This window comes from Martes martes, assembly GCF_963455335.1.
Source record: "Martes martes genome assembly, chromosome: 9".
Classification (NCBI taxonomy): domain Eukaryota; kingdom Metazoa; phylum Chordata; class Mammalia; order Carnivora; family Mustelidae; genus Martes; species Martes martes.
In genome coordinates, this window is record NC_137896.1 from 57296442 (window position 1) to 57314218 (window position 17777).

Here is a 17777-nt window from a genome sequence, read left to right on the forward strand (position 1 = left end):
GGACATTAGGAGAAGGAAGGGGAAAATGAAGGGGGGAATCAGCAGGGGAGACAAACCATGAGAGACTATGGACTCCAGGAAAGAAACTGAGGGTTTTAGAGGGGAAAGGGGTAGGGGAAAGGGTGAGCCTGGTGGTGGGTACTAAGGAGGACACGTATTGCATGGAACACTGGGTGTTCCATGCAAACAATGAATCATGCAACATTACACCAAAAACTAATGATATATAGTACGGTGATTAACATAACATACTTAAAAAAAAAAAAGAAAAGAAAATTTCAACTTCCTCAAATCTTAACCGCAGTTGAAAATTTGCCTATAACTTTTTTTTTTTTTGCCTATAACTTTTAGCACCACGAAAACGTAACTGTAGTTAAAAATCTGCCTGTAACTTTTGACTTCCCTAAGATTTCATGACTAATAGCCTACTGTTGACCAGAGAAGTCTTAGTGATAACATAATCAACTAACACAGACTTTGTGTATGTATTATACACTGTATTCTTATAATAAATTAAGCTAAGAAAAGAAACATAAGAAAAATATAAAGAAAAAATAGATTTACAGGACTGTACTGTCAATTTACTGGACAGGACCGTAAAAACATAAGAAAGAAAAAACAGATTTACATATATATATATATAAAAATCCGTGTATAAGTGGACCCACACAGTTCAAACCCAAACTGTTCAAGGGTCAACTATACATACTTCCTTTATTGGAAAAGATTTAAAAAGAAAAGTAAGGGATGAGAAGAAACAGATATTTACCCATCCTATCAGACAGCTGTTATTTCTGGGAAGATCATGGAAAAATATGCACCTTCACAAGACCTTGGAACGAACCAAAGTTGGAAAGTGGTTTGGAGAAGGAAAAAATATTTGGCTCAGAAAATGCTCAGTTTTATGGCTTATGAGGGATTTAGTCTTATGAAATTATGAATTAAAGAAGAGAGATTATAAATTGAGGTTGAAGTGAAAAAAGCCTGACACAAAAGGCGACACGTTGTATGAAGCCATTGATAATGAAATTTCCATAATAGGCTAACCCACAGACATAGAAAGTAGATGAGTGTTAACTCAGGGTCAGGGGGAGGGAGGGAGGGGAGACAATATGAGGTCTCTTTGTGAGGTGATAAAAATATTCTGGAATACTTTTATATATTTTATAGTGGTGCCTGGGTGGCTCAGTCAGTTGGGCGGCTGCTTTCGGCTCAGGTCATGATCCCAGGGTCCTGGGATGGAGCCGTGCATGGGGATCCCTGTTCAGTGGGGAGCCTGCTTCTCCCTCTCTCTCTGCCTGCTGCTCACTCTGCTTGTGCTTTCTCTCTCAAATAAATAAATAAAATCTTTAAAAAATTATTCTGGAATCAGAGAGTGGTAATATTTGTACAACTCTGGACATGTATTAAAAAACACTGTATTATATACTTTAAAATGGTGAATTTTGTAGGTAAATCAGGCCCTTGAAAGCAAGGTCCATGAAAAACCAGTGAGGAAAGGAATTGAATAAAAGTCAAAAGAATGACAGAAGAGGTTAAACAGGACACTTATTCAGAGGGTGGGTTTTGGTTTTGGTGGGTTGTTTCTTTTTCTTTTTTTTTTCTTTTTTGAACTCTTTGAACAGAGGATCCATATCTGATTATTCTTTTTAGTCCCTCCACAGAATTAAGCACAACGTTACGTAATAAGTGTGCTTAAAGGAACTGTTGATTGGTCATTGACTAAATGATGATGGACATCAAGAGCTGCGTCTGCAATGATTTAGAGATGACAATGTTATCCATTCTGTTTTGTTACTATCACGACCATTTCATACAGAAACTCTGTGCCCCAATTTGATGTTACAATATAGCATAGCCATGTACGATTTGGTTTTGGTCATAGTGATGTTTGTCTCATTTTCTAGAACTCTTATCTTTACAAATCATCTATGCTTATATGTTTTCAGATTAATGTTCTTGCTTTTATTTCCCAATTAAATGAGAAACACTTGATATTTGCAAGACACATCTAGTCAATTATTTTCCTATCTGTACTAAGATCTCTGTAACAGGCATTAAAAAGACTAGTTGGAAAGCTGACTAAAAAAAACGCAGGCTTCGCCAAGGAAAGAATGTATTTCTATAACACACACGAACCACAATTAAGAAAAGTGAGTGGTGACCCCGTAGAAAGAGATGTTTTTTGCCTGTGATAAATAAATCATGCCAGTTTGTAATATCATCATGCGGCTCTCTCTTTAAGAGTGCACAGAAAACTTCACCCATATCCTGATGTTACAGAGAGACATGCTCTGGACCCATTTTACAGATAGAAAATAAACAGGTTAAGTGAGGCTAAAGAACAGAGCTTTTCCTTCTAGCGGGTTCTTCATACCATGTGGATGCAGTAAGCAAATGGCGGGCGCTCCAGCAAAACTGTGTACTATTATTACTATAGAGGTCTGAAACCTGAAACTAGAAAAGGAAAATATCCAGAAAAGCCATGGCTGGAAATCACACCCTTTGCCTCGCACATACCTGCAGCAAGGTAACCACCTCCACCGGCTTTATAGAGAACGTGGCTTGCGAAGGGAGCTGCACAGATGATCAGAAAGCTTGCAGTCACCACGGTGATGACGCCCAGCAGCATCAGGACTGCCCAGAAACCACGGTAAACTAGAGATCCCAGAGGGGAAAGGAGAAAAGAAAACTGCATTTAGATTGTGAACCCCACTTGGATTGTAACACGCAGTCAGTTTCTTTCCTCTTTATGGTTCTGATTTCAGTCCCAGCACAGCGAGGCAGAATCCCAAGCCACAGGTCCTGAATGACGATCCAAAGGAAATCTTACTAGAGAACTTTGTACTCAGTGATGTCAACCTTCAACTACCCCGTGTTTGGTATTTGCACCACACACATGCTCAGTACACTCCCAGAGCTCATTTTCCTGACCTTGTTTTCCACTTTAGAAGTGGGAATGTTCTAAAGTTCTGGAAAGAGTTCCCTTGAGTAAGAACCTAGTGTTAGGGTGTTTCATACCAAACGTACAAAGACATGAAAAGTCATTCACACTTACAAACATCATTTCTGACTACCATTGTCACCCCCTAGAAGCTAATAATCACCCCCAATCCCCTAACAAAAAAGTATACCTCTATTTAGACTGTGACTCGACTGGAAAATAGTCTTCGGTAAGAAAAATGGCCAACAAAACCAAAATTAAAAGTTTGTACAGACTGAGATTTTAAATCAGATATATTTAAGGCATACTACTTTCTAGCAATATTTTTCTTAGAAAGGCTCAAAATGAAAAGTTAGAGTGGTCTCTTATGCATGGACCAGAAAAGCTGGATTAATGGATGCAGCTGGTGATAAATGGATTGTGGGTTTGGTGATACATAGTAATCAAATAAAGAGGAATTCTAATGATCATTTTTGAGTGGGATAATTACTGATCTATTAAACAAATTCATCATTTCCCAAGGCCTAAAACACTAACATAAGTTCTTTTTGGTATAAATGAGGGAAAGCTCCATAAAACACATTAGTCAAATTACATTTTTTAATGAAAACATAGAACTTTGTATAAGAAAGCAAAATAAATGATTTTCTTCCACAAGCCCACCTGGTAAGGGAAAAACTGTGCCCATCAGCTAGAATCTTAGAGTAAAGAGTATAGGAAGATGGAAATTTGTGGGGAGAAGGCCCTGCATTTAAATTGGAAACAAAAGCTGGAAATTGTGTGTGGACACGTGTGAAAAACAGAAGTGAAAGACCGGCTTGTACCCCACATCCCATGCTTTTCACTTGCCAGTGGTTTCTGGGTTTGGGGTGCTAGGAATATTCTTTGGCTGCATTCAGGCTCCGCAGGGTGCCAAGCAGAGGAGAAGTACTGAACATCTTTGAGCGTGGGAAGAGTGGTAGACAGTGAGCCAAACACGTTCTGTCCGGGTCATACCAGAATTTACTGGAGAATTGGCAAGCTTCACTTTTTACATTTTCATTCACATGCACACACAAAGATTTCCTTCACATTGGTGAGCCTCACATTTTACGCTTGTATTCCCTTCAATTACTTAATTGTCTATCATGTGGTAGGTTCTGTGGCAAGTATTAGGGGTGAAAACATGATTAAGAGGCAGTCCACAGAATAAGGAGCCTATTCTGTGGCTCCCCTGACCACAACTTAAATGTGGATACACTTGGCAAACAGCTATCTGAGGAGTCAGGAAAGTAAACAGCAAGTGGCTTAAGGAGAGAAGTCAAAACTTAAGAAAAGATAAAATTGGCTACAAAGAGTTTTCTGAGTTTATCCTTTTTTTTCTCCTTCTGGATTTGTCCTGAAAGCAAGCTAAATTGGGAACTTTATAAAAGGTGCAAACAGCAAGGGCGCCTGGGTGGCTCAGTGGGTTAAGCCTCTGCCTTCGGCTCGGGTCATGGTCTCAGGGTCCTGGATCGAGCCCCACGTTGGGCTCTCTGCTCAGCAGGGAGCCTGCTTCCCCCTCTCTCTCTGCCTGCCTCTCTGCCAACTTGTGATCTCTGTCTGTCAAATAAATAAATAAAATCTTAAAAAAAAAAAAAGGTGCAAACAGCAAAACAAAAAAACAAAAACAAAAAAAATCCAGAGTTAAGATCATTCTGGCTAGATCAGCAGGAAAGGGGCTTCCTATAAGCCAGAGTATGGGGAAAGTCTCTGTGTTGAATTTTCTCTTTTTATTCAACCAGTCCTGCCTCGAGGCTTCAAAAGTAAATCTGTACTGCTACCCCAGGGGAGACATGGACACCTAAGATCCCAAATGATGATACAACCTTTTGGCTATAAGAAGCAGAAAAATGGTGTGCCTGGGAGGTTTAGTGGATTGAGTGACCAACTCCTGGTTTTGGCTCAGGTCGTATCTCATGGGTCCTGGGTTGAAGCCCCATATCCAGCTCCCCCCTGCATTAGGCTCTGTGCTTAGCAGGCAATCTGCTTGAAGATTCTCTTCCTCTAACTCTCCCGCCCACTCACGTTCTCTATCTTTCTCAAAAAAAAAAAAAAAAAAAAAAAATCTTAAAAAAAATCTTTAAAAAAAAAAAAGAAGCAGCAGCAGCAGAAAAAAGGACACCCAGTTTGCAAAGAGCAAAGGAACCACTGCTATGGGTTTTCCTCTTCTTTCACTGCTTTGCACTATGATACAACTGCATGAAAGTAGGCCATGGCTCAGGAGGTCAACTCTGAGAAACATCTTTCCAGCGAGAAAAACTGGAAAAGTGGATCCTGGGAGCCTGAGAATATGGAAGAAACCCCACAGATGAGAGAGAACCAGAGAAGAGAATCTCTAATCCTGTGTTTGAACCCACACAAGTGCTGAGCTTACCTTCAAGTTGTACATGCACCAAAAATGCCCAAAGAAGTACAATGAAGACTTTGAGAACCGAATTACAGTACAACATCACTCAAGAACCAGAGCAAGCCCAGCAGACCCAAACAGCATCTCAAAGGCTTTGAAAACTTAACTGACCTTGACACAACCACCACAAAAGCAAAGGACATATCATGCAAGTAGATTGCTTGTTCAAACAACAAACAAATATTCTCCAGAGAAGTTTCACAGCGTGCAAGGTCTAATGATATAGTATTCAAAATGTCCAGGCTATAATCCAAATACTAACAACCAAATCCGACCAATTCTCAAAGGAATGAGCAATCAGCAGATGCCAACCCAAAGACGGTTCAAATGTGTGAATTATCACATAGACTTTAAGGCAGCTGCTAGAACCATTTTCTATGAACTAAGGTGGACACTCTTGAAATGAAAGAGAGAAATTCTTAAAAGAAATAGAGTCTATAAAAAAAGAACTAAATCGCAGTGAAAAATATAATATCTGAAGCTTAGAATCCATGAAATGAGCTCAGTAGCAGAATGGCGATGAGAAAGCGCAAGTGAACTTGAGGAGTGAGCAGTAGAAATTATCTAGTGTTGGGGCGCCTCTGTGGCTCAGTGGGTTAAAGCCTCTGCCTTCGGCTCGGGTCATGGTCCCAGGGTCCTGGGATCGAGTCCCACATTGGGCTCTCTGCTCAGCAGGGAGCCTGCTTCCTCCTCTCTCTCTCTCTGTCTGCCTCTCTGCCTACTTGTGATCTCTGTCAAATTTATAAATTAAAAAAAAAAAGAAATTATCTAGTCTGAACAGAAAGAAAAGAAATTGAAATAAAAAATCACTAGAGTCAGGGGTGCCTGGGTGGCTCAGTCAATTAAGCATCTGCCTTCGGCTCAGGTCATGATCCCAGGGTCCTGGGATCAAGTCCCACATTGGGATCTCTGCTCAAGGGGAGTCTGTTTCTTCCTCTGCCTCTCCCCTTACTCATGCTCTCTCTCTCTCATTTTCTATCTCTCAAATAAATTAAAAAAATCTTTTTAAAAATGGCTAGAGTCTCAGTGACTTGAGATATAAAATCAAAAGATGTCACATTTGTGCCACTGGAGCCCCTAAGGCAGAGGCAGACCATATTGGTGCAGAGCGAACATTCATAGAAATAATGCCTAAAAAATACCCAGATTTGATGAAAGATAAATTTATAGATACAAGAAACTCAACAATCCCCAAAGAACAAACACTGAAGAAAAAAAAAATAAGCCCAGACACATAACAATAAAATTATTGAAAACCATAAATAAAGTTGTTTTTTTTTAAAGATTTTTATTTATTTATTTGACAGACAGAGATCACAAGTAGGCAGAGAGGCAGGAAGAGAGAGAGGAGAAATCAGGCTCTCCACGGAGCGGAGAGCCCGATGTGGGGCTCGATCCCAGGACCCTGGGATCATGACCTGAGCCGAAGGCAGAGGCTTTAACCCATTGAGCCACCCAGGTGCCCGATAAAGAAAAAGTTTTAAAAGTCATCACAGGTGGGTAGGGGGGAAGACAGATTGAATACGGAGGACAACAATCCAAGGACCACATTTTCTCATCAGATATGATGGAGGCCAGGAGAGAGCAGAACAACATCTTTAAGGCAAAAAAAGAAAAGAATTATCAACCTCAAATTCTCCTTCTAATGAAAATATCTTCCAGGGATGAAGACGAGAAAAAGCCATTTCTCAAGGAAGAAGACAGAATTTATCTAAGCAGACCTGTCCTCTAAGGACATAGGAGAAGGAATTTCTTTAGGTTGAAAGAAAGGACACCAGGGTTCACTCGAAACTTGAGGAATAAAGGAAGAAAAACAACAAAGGTGAGTATCTGCATATATGTGACCTAGTATTTTTCTCATCTTCATTTCTTTAAAGTATTCTCGACTGTTGAAATACAAACATGTATTGTCAGCACAATGCAGTAAAGACATGAAGCTTTTACAATCAGGGTGACCTCAGTATTTACCACTTACATGGGATGTTTCCTTGGACCAGTCACTTAAGCTTCCTGAACATCTATCTCTTCTGTAAAATGCAGATGTTTCCATCCATCCTTTAGAGTTTTGGAAGAATTATTAATAAAGTATGTGAAGTGTGTGACATAAAATAAGAAATCAATGAATAGCATTTATTTTGTGGTTGCTTTTATTTACACTATTATTTAAATTGCATGAACACTACACAGCAGGTGGTACTGTGTTCAGTAATAGGAAAGTGAATTACTTTCCTCAGAGAGCCTTGCGTGCTGCTTTTATGTACCATCGACATTTGGAAATGCCTTTAGATTCCAGCACACTGTGCAGAAGAGAAGTTGTGTTTGACATACTGTCTTCCATGGGACGTTTCCTTGTCCCCTAACCTCTAGGAAGGCACTGGCCCTTCTTAGAACATGGGACTCTACTCCTAAATACCCAAAATACACACAAATGAGGTCAGACACCTAACACAAAGACAGATCAAACACGGTGACCTCTGACCCATGTCTTCCGACCTACGTTTTGTAAAGATGAGTTGGGCTAATCCTTGTGATCCCTGGAGAATGGGAAACCTGGAAACATGAGGTGATCTACTAATCAAGCCTGAAGTTAAAAGGAAGCACTGGTCGCTGCTGGATCTAGAGGAGCCATATGCAAGCAAGAGGACGGGCATTATGAAGCGGACCACAGAGAGGACAGAAGCAGCAGGACACGCCTCTCCAGGAGAAAAGCAACGGGACTGAAAGCTGAGAAGCACCTGTGGAGGGAGAGAGAGAAAGAGAGCAAACCAGGGATGTGAATGGACGCTCTTCAGAGCTGCTGCTGTTCCTGACAGCGGCCAGTTCCCGTCCTGTCCTTTGCTCTAACAAAATAGCCTGATTTGATTTTGATTCTGAGTCCTTAGAGAAGGCGGAGCAACAGATCTGCATTTAAGGCAAGGGGGAACCTCGTGCCTGAGAGTCGGGACCACACAGAAATCGCTTCCAAGAGAGACTCCTTACTGCAGTCACTGTGGGCTTTATTTTTCTCCTTGTGCTTCAGCATTCCAAAGTGCGTAACTTCAAGCTTATTTCAGAACTTTTTGGAACTTCCTGTTCCCTAGCTAATTATAGTACCTAGTTTGCATATGTGGCACACGTTGATTCCAGATCTAAAATGTTCACCCGTAATTCAGAATTGTCTTGTGGAATTGGGTAGAGTTCTTTCACTCTCTGAAGTAAAACTGAGGCAATCAGAGAATCTTTAACATAAAATGAAGGAAGCCTATGTGTTTTCGGAGTCAAACATGATACTGGGGTCTTTCCACTAATTGTGTGACTCTCACGGACCATAGTTTTCTAAGATGGAAAACAATATCCTTCACATAAGCTTATAGAAAGAATTGAGAAAATACAAGGAAAGGAGCTACGTGCAGTGAGTATTCACATACATTTGCTATTATTATTATTAATTTTTACCACTTTGTAATAAAATGTCCTTGCCAACAATGTAGCTGACACATAAAAGATATCTACTAATCTCATGGATCTGGGATGGGGACAAGCTTTCAGTTCTAATATATCTACACCTTTGGAACTTTGGCAGGGAGGACGTTTGTATTTGGTTAGTGGTTTGTATTATTTAAGACCCCTAGATCATGACTGTATCTCAGAGAATACTTCACTCATTTTCTTATTCCTTATAGGAATTATAAAAACTGTGAAGTTTTGTCTTTGCAACCTTTGGACTGTGCCAAGTGAAAACAACTCTAAAAATCCATTTGTACCACTAAGTACAATTCAATTAACTTAAACAATATTGGATTTTTATTAATTCCTACGAGAACATGAAGCAAGATTTACAATGTAAATAGATTTACATGTAATCTATATAATCACAATTCGGATTAATTAAAAGAAAGCATCATCTGAATCTGCAGAAGGCCAGAATTAACAACTACTTTCAAAGCAATGAAGTTCTGTTGATTCTGGATAAATTGGTGAATTGACCTAACAAAGGGCTCCTTGCTCGGGTGTTGTAATGAGGATGAGTAGTAATTACTCTAACAACAGATGTTGTAGAAATGCTTCTTTTAGAGTATCCAGTTTATTTTCCTGAATAGATTAAGCTTTTACCCGTACAGTATTAACTTTCACTACCAATTTACTTGGTAACTTCATCCTTGTAGATCTAGATTAAAAATCATCAGCCCTGGGTATCCTGAAACGTCCTCTCAGTATATCCCATGTATGTCCCTTCATATTTTTATACTTTCACTAACATACAGTATTTTTCTAATTTTCATTTGAGGACTATCCTTTTGCTTTTTCGTGAAGAAAAGACACATCAAGTCATTACAGATTGTCTAGTTTGTTAAATAAGAGCGTATGTGGAATGCAAAACTCTGTTTACAATGTGCTTTACTCATAAAAAGTACCTAACATAAAGAATATTACTTGCACTGCAAATTCAAATTTCAGACTGAAACATATATCAAAAAGAGTTCATACCTTGGATATACCTAAAAGATCAAATTCCAAAGTGACATAATTAGGAAGTGTAGGGAGATATGTATTAAGCATCCTTCAGGAAAGAAATGTAAAAATCACCCCAAACACTAGGACAATGAAGGTCATGAATAAAGCAGACTATTAATTATGTACATCAATATTGTGCATAGGTATGAGTGTGTGTGTGTGTGTGTGTGTGTGTGTGTGCACGCACGCACATTTTTGCATGTGTGCAGATTACCGCAGATCTCAAATGGGAAAGTAATGGCAGAACTGGCATCTGCTTTGAATTCCATCTACAAGGTTAGAAAAATAAAACCCTATAGTATCTCTTTTTCTACGAAGAATGTAATAAACGTGCCCTAAAACTCATTAATTTCGATGATGCTTAGAAGCACCCTGAAGTTTTAACTCTGGATTATTTTATAAGACGTTCCATTCCCAGCCATTCACACCCACTCAGCAATTCAAGCCAGTGTCTCCCAAGGGATCGCAAAGAGAGACCCTGCCAGGCTTGCTTGGTGAATAAGTGTGTGGTTGACAACCATGCGCTCCTTAACTTAGCAAACATACTTCCACGGCTGTCTAGGCACCAAAGACCACTAGAGTAAAACATAATCCTTGTCCTCACAAGTTCAATCCAGGGAGGGAAATACAAGTCAGTTTAAGACTGGGTGATAGGCGCCCCAGCAAAGATATGCACAGCATAGCCCGGAGCTGGATGGACAACTGCCCTGAGAAGCCACTATTTCAGGATTGAAGGGTCCTGAGTAAAGCCCTACAGTTCTGATTGTAGTTGAAATGGCAGAATGCAGGAGGAAGGTCAATCCAATCGGAGTTTCCCCTGCATTGGGAAAGAAAAACAGCTCCCTGCAGCTGCCTCCCCTGTGGACAAAGGCACCAAGAAAGGAGGGACAGGAAGGTAGTCACAGCCTCATGTGCCACTCAGAAAGTGTTAGTCCTTATCATACTGGCCCTAGGGAGCCCCTGAAGGTCAGTTATCAGCAATTATAGCCACATTTGTATCCGAACACCACTCCTGCCGCTGTCCAGAGAATAAACTGGTAGGAAAAAGAACAGAACATGAGAAACTGGTCAGGTGGTTTTTCCAACTGGGGCCTAAAGCTGGGAAGTCAGGATAGAAATGAAATCAGCTTTAGTGATAAGCTGTTGTTACAGGAGGTGAGAAACCAGCAAGAAATAAAGCCTGTTTTCATGGGGTTTTCATTTGTATGCCAGAACAGTTTGTTCTCTTAAGATATTAACAAATCTCCTCTTGATTTTGTAATATTATAATGTATACAACCAACCTTCCGTATGGAGTATGGAGGGAAAAAGTCAACCCAAATGATCACAATTCCAAATTCGTAGTGTTTTGATAAATTATTTTATTGTGTATATAAAAATGTAAATATTGTATTTGCAGTTTAAAGATAAACTTAAGTGTTATTCATTTTTCAAAACTTGCTATCTTGCCTCAGACACCTCACAAAGCTAGTTCATAAAGCTAATCCTATGTTTCGACACATCCTCGAGCACACAGTGTGAAGTGCTATAAAATGTTTTATGAGAAGCCAAAACAAAACACGCCACCCCCCTCCACCATCCTCAGCAGCAAATGAGAACCTCCAGCATATGTTGCCGTAGCTTTAGGCAAGACGCTTCTGTTACACAGGCCAGCAAGCCTGTCCTGCATCTCCATACACTACTTGTCTTGGCAGCGTTGGGCAGGTCTAAAAATACAGTCATGCCTTCACCAAAGCAGAAGGACAGGCTGTACAGCGTGTCCGCGTCTGAGCTCCGCAACTGTGGACGTGCCAAGCAAGCCAAGTCACGTGCTCTCCATGGTCCATTGATTTTTTTTTTTTTTTTTTCAGAACAAAAAGAACATTGAAAGGCCTGATGGAATTTATTTACCTCCCTACTGCAAACGGAGGCAGTGAAGGGGAAGAAGGAGTGTCTTAGGTAGGTGGGACAGAAGCCTCACCTCCCGTGCTGGCTGTGACCTTGGCAAGTCCCTGCAGCAGGAGAAACGTGGGTTTCTTCACATAGTTTCAAGAGCTTTCGAGGCTTGAGAGTACATCCATGGTCACTATCTTGTTTCTCCTCCTAACGATCTTAGGGGGTGGGCGGGAGGCTGCTGGACTTTGCAGTACTAGAAGCAGAAGGGGTGGTGGTCGTGGGTAACAGGGGTACTAGTACAGTGCAGCTTGATTGCAGGAGCAGCCGGCATGCTCAAGGTCACAGGAGCAAGGAACTAAAGGCACTTGGAAGTGAGGTGAAGGGGGTCAGAATGTGTCACCCCAAAATATGCCACTTTGGGTAAGATTATTTTGAGCTGGAAGCCAATGAGAATCAGTGAATGTGGAAAGAAACCTGTGGGGAATCTTCCTTTTCTGACTAAAAGCAGAAACTTTTGAGAAATGGGGACTGCCACAAGTCCACTCTTACCGGGGGAGTCTGATGGCCAGGAAGCAGACAGCAAGTCAGCACCAGGGTGGGTCTGCGAACAAATCTACCCAAGTACCCTTATTGCCCCCTTCTCCCCCTATATATTTCCTAGTCACTTTCTCAGTTTGCCACCGCGAGCCTAAAACCTTTTCTTCTCTGTCTTGTCACATCACTACATCCATCGTCCTTTGTTAAAAAGGCATATAAGCTCTCAGGCCTGTCTGCTCCTTTGGCTCTTCATTTTTCTATGAAGGTGTCCGTATACATTTATACCAATAAACCTTTTCTCATCTTCCTCTCTCTTTATAGTCTAATTTGCAGGGTTACAGTCACTGAAACTAAGGGGGTAGAATAAAGTGTTTTCCTTCCCCACAGAGGTATTGTGTACAAAGACACTCAGATCCTGATACAGGGGACCAGATTAACCTCCAGCTCCAAGGTCTTCCTCTGACCCCTGCTGCCTCAGAGGGCCTAGACTGGCAGCCTGCGTCCCTGCCTGAGCATCAGAGCCGCCTGGAGGATTTTAATGTCATACCCAAGCCAGGATTCCAACCCCATCCATTTAGGTGAGAATCTCTCAGGGTGGGCACACAGGATTATATTTTTTAAAGCCCCCTGGGAGGAAGGAATGTGCAGCCAGGTTGAGGACCACAGGACTCTCTGGTCTCTCTGGAGCTGCCAACTTGATTGCACAGGCGCTGGATGCCAGTGGCTCAGCCTTTCCACGGTTTCATCCCTGCTCTGTAGTTTACACATAAGGCTGGAGAGGCTAAAGACAGTTTCAAAAATTAAGCAGTCAGTAAATGACAAGGTCAAGATTTGAACACAGGGCTGTCTGAGTTCAGTCTCAGACGCCATTAGTTTCTGTGTTCTTTGTGGCTCTGTGTGTGTGTGTGTGTGTGTGTGTGTGTGTGTGTGTGTGTGTTTCTCAAATAAACTGCCACAGCTGCATCACAGTCTTCCAGGCTCAAATCCCTCCCAGTCTGGCTCCTCTTACCTGATCCTCCAGAAATGCTGAAATTTTACTGAAGTTTCCTGGTGGGAAATGCTGTTATGCCTCTAGGCTTTTGCAATACTGTTTCCCCTCACTAGAATGAATCGGGCTTCCGACATGTACTTGAGATCTAGTCAAGCTCCTTCCCTCCTTGAAGGGACATCGTGGAGTTACCTCCTCATCTCCACCAAAAGGCAGGAGAGCGTAGAACCACTAGGAGTATAGCTAGACTCAAGAGGTGGAATGCCTCATCCCAGTTGTGTGACCTTGAGCAAGTTACTTAGCCTCTCTGTGCCTTCATTTCCTTCCCCAGCATGTGATAATAATGATACCTATCTTATGGTATTATAAGAGGACTCAAAGAATTAACATAGGGAAACAATGAGCAGAGTGCCTGGCCTGCTCCTCAGTCAGTGTTCTTGACACATGCCAGTCTCGAGATTCAGTGCACTCTGGGCTGTCCTGCTCCCTTTACATAACCACCTCCACTTCTTGACTGCGAGTTCCTTCCGGGCAAAGACTCAGTCTTGCTCATCATTCTAACCCTAGGGGATACTTCATGCCTGAGTGTAAGAGATGGTCAATAAAAATAGGAATGAGAGAATTGTCAGTAATTTATCACCCAGCACCCACTGAAATCTCAAGTGGTGCAGCCAAGGCTGATGGAATATTCGGCCGGGGGACAGAATGAAGCAAACTCATTCAAAACAGAAAGGAGTCCATGGTCTCAGTCTCATTACCACAATGACTGGGGAGAGTTCATTACCTAAAACCCTACTTTAGGTACTTGGAAGAGAAGATCTGAAGGACCAAGTAATGAGACATTAACACCTGGGAGCTAAGGGTACTGAGGACTATGTAACTGCCCTTTCCCAGCTCCTGAATACCCAGTACACAGAAATGAATCAAGAATATCAGGGAGTCATGTCAGTTTTCCCACTGGCCTCTAAAACTGTCAGAAAAGAGATGCATTTCTTCCTTGTCTAAGTCCCTTAAAAAAAAAAATCTGATCTGTACCTGAGAAGCCTTATTATACTTTATATTAAGGCATGAAAAGAACATTTTTAGGGCAACCTTATTCATATACTTTTTGTAACATTGAATTTGAACCTGCTTGCCCAAAGCTTTTGTACAGACAATAGAAAATAATTATTGCCAAGACTTGCTTCTCAGTTGCAAGTGTTCTAGGATTCCCAAGTCAGATGATTTGCATCTACAAATCACTAAAATCCTAGAAAACACGTTTCTCCAGGGGATTGTATGATCTTTTATCATACTGCAATTATTTGTCCAAAACCTTTCCTTAGAGACGTGACTCAAGAGTAGTTTCTACTATTTCTGCATCAAAAAGTTACTTTAGGACTCTCATAGAAATGAAATTATTTGATATGTTCCCTCTATTTTTATCATAAAACACCTAACAAAAGAAGTGATTAACAACTAAATTAATTTCACTCTTTCATCTACCTACACTTAGATACTGATTGAAAAAATCTCCCTTGTATCAGGCACTGTGCTAGATAAGCACTTACTGGTGATATGACATGAATAAAAGTAAAGTATATGTTATCAAGCAGTCTAATAGGAGAGAGTTACACAATCAGATGGCTATTGGCTATGTCAAGTAAAGAGAGAACTCAATGGCATATTACATAAAAATATACCAAGGTATTCAAGTAAGGGTACTTAACCCAATCTTGGCATATGACGGAAGGCTTCCTGGAGGAGGTGACTCTTAGAAGGGAGAGTAGGAATGCAGGAAATGGAGGCAGAGAGCAGAAAGCACAAAGGATACCAAGGAGGAAAGCAGGGTGCAAGGAACTTAGTGTCAAGGCACAGAGAGAAGCTTTGGTAGCAGGGGAAATGTTAGAGAAAGAAAGTAGGAGACAGATCACAATGGTCCATGTAAGATACAATCATTTTCCAGTGGAAGATTTTTGGTCCATGTTATATGAAACTTTCCCCACAAATGATAAGAAAAATCACTGATTAATTTAAATCAAAATAGGCTGTTTGTCCACATGAAGCTTCTATCTATCAATAAGCCAACCACTGGCAGGAGATTTGTGGTCTGGTTTGTGGGTGGAAGTGTTTTCAGTGAGAAAGACAGACAAAGATAAAAATTTCTTATAGAAATTTGTATTTTCCTGTTTTGTTTCATTCTGTTTTGTTTTCCCTGAAGGAGTAAAATACTATGATAAAGCCACCAAAAAAAAATCTCATAATACTTCATGGAAACCACCCTGCCCTGTGGGGAAAATGAAATGGACAAGGAAACCTTATGGAAGAATTAGAATAAAAAAGAAATGAAGCAACAAAGTTTCTAGGAAGAAAATAAAGGTATTGAGATGAGGGTAATCACAAGCTGCTGGGGTGAAAGGGGTTTACTGGCAAGTAGTGGCCTGTCCCTGCCAGCAAATGCCTTGGAAAAATACATAGCCAGCTGAGGAGAAGGACCTGCGTAGTCTGGGCTGGGAACCACGCATGCAAGGAGTGCTAGTACAGCCAGTGAAGATGAGAGTCGCGTAGGGACAGACGAGATAGCTGGACACAGCTGGCATCTCCAGCAGGGCAATGCCTCATTTTACTCCAGAACAAACATTCACACTTAGCTTGTTCATGAACAGAATGACCGTCATGTTTGTCCACTTAACAGGAAACGTGACCTTTGGTGTTCAAAGTCACCATTCACCAACTACCGTACATAAACCCCTCCTGGGCATCTTTCACTGACTTGACCTCTTCGAGCAGCCAGTCTGATGGAATGTGGCAGAAATGCCTACTGGCAGCCTGGAGTTCTCACTGACCTACCAACTATTTGCTGTGTGTTCCTTAGAAGAGAGTCACTTAACCAGCCTCCCTAATTTTCTGTTTGATTCTTGATAAAAAAGACAGCAGTCTCAGAAGTCACTTCCAGCTCTTCTGGTTAGAGTCCCAGCAAGTAGATGGTCAATATTTCCCTTTGATAATGAACCGCACAGACTGAACTTCCAAGTCTTCGCTTGAAAGGACCAGTTTCCCAAAACTGCCCATTTTAAGCAGAAAATCATTGAAAAGATCAAACATAGCATCCCCATAGCTACTCTATACATGATCTAGTGGGGGGTTTGGTTTTATTTATTTATTTGCAGTGACAGGATCCGTCTTTGGAAAACTTCCCTCTCTAGCTACTCAACATAGCAAACTGTTACAGCAAACACCCTCCACATTGCATAACAACAGCTGTTGCTCTGGAAACAAGTTAACACTTTGCTTTCCGTAAATTGTATCACTTCCCTTAAGGATACTAAGTCAATGCTCTCTGGATGTGAAGAACAGCCTTGGCCACTCACAGACCTGACATAATCAATTTGTGTACTAGGGGAGGCACTCCAAAGATCAATCTATTTTTAAATAATCACATTTAGAAGTCACTTTAATTTTACTTCCATACCCCTAAACTTGTTTGTAAAGAGTAATAAATAGTAAGAGAACACCTGACATTGACTCACCAGACCAAAACTAAAAAGGGAAATGATAGGACTTACCAATTCTTCTCTAACCAATGGATTTTGCTTTAAAGTATATAATGAAACATAATTTTCCCTACAATGTTATCAAGAAGGTGATTATGCAAATAAAGGCAGCTCACTGCAGAGCATGATCTTTGGGTTGAGAAACCTAAACACTCTCTGTTTCCTCGGCTTTGAAATGGCAGCAATAAACCCTATCTCATAATGCTGTCACCAGATCTAAGGGAGTAGATATGTATGACATATGTAATGTCAAGTAGGTGGGCTGGCACAAAGATGGCACATAGTAGGGGCTCCACATATGCTCCCCTCAATCTATTTAACTTGTAATAAGAAATGAAGAAAGCCATTCTGTTGTGATATCAGTGATTTCTAATAAGATCAATAAAATGGGGCATCTGTTTGGCTCAGTCAGTTAAGAATCTGACTCTTGATTTCTGCTCGGGTCATGATCTCAGGATTCTGAGATCCAGCCCGGCACTGGGATCCACCCAACATGGTTCCAGCTTAAGAATCTCTCTCTCCCTCTCCCTCTGCCCCTCCCACCTTTCTCTCCCTCTCCAAAATAAATAAATAAAATGAAATATTTCTTTTTTAGACATCTGTTAATAGATTAGTAGGTTTAAATAAGCAGAAAAAAGAAATAAGGATAGAAACAAATAGCTCTGAAGAAATTGTTATGGTATCCCTGAGAAAGTTATAGCTCCAGCTACTAAAAAATTCACTCGTTCTAATTCCTCTTGCCAGTAGTGGAATTTATCAAGCCATATTTGTGTTTATCATTTATTTATTATTATTTACAGAATGAAGAAGGAGAAAAAAAAGAAGAGTGCAAAAAGTGTTAAAAGGGAAATAAGAGTCGTGAGTCTTCGAAAAAGAAAACCCAGCTTGGGAAATGGGAAATAAAGTTGCTGCCGGCAGAATGTTCAGCCCAAGGGTCAGACGACGTGCCATACCTTACCTCACCTCTTGGTATCACTT

At 40.9% G+C, this 17777-nt stretch overlaps 1 protein-coding gene across 2 annotated transcripts in view; it reads right to left on the reverse strand.

Annotated features, from left to right (window-relative positions):
* Positions 1-17777, reverse strand: part of TMEM182 (transmembrane protein 182) — a 58049-nt gene that overhangs the window by 17449 nt on the left and 22823 nt on the right. For both annotated transcript variants that reach the window (XM_080814565.1, XM_080814566.1), the window contains exon 4: positions 2521-2658. In XM_080814565.1, coding sequence (XP_080670691.1) covers positions 2521-2658 — 138 coding nt within the window. The remainder of the gene's footprint in view (positions 1-2520; positions 2659-17777) is intronic.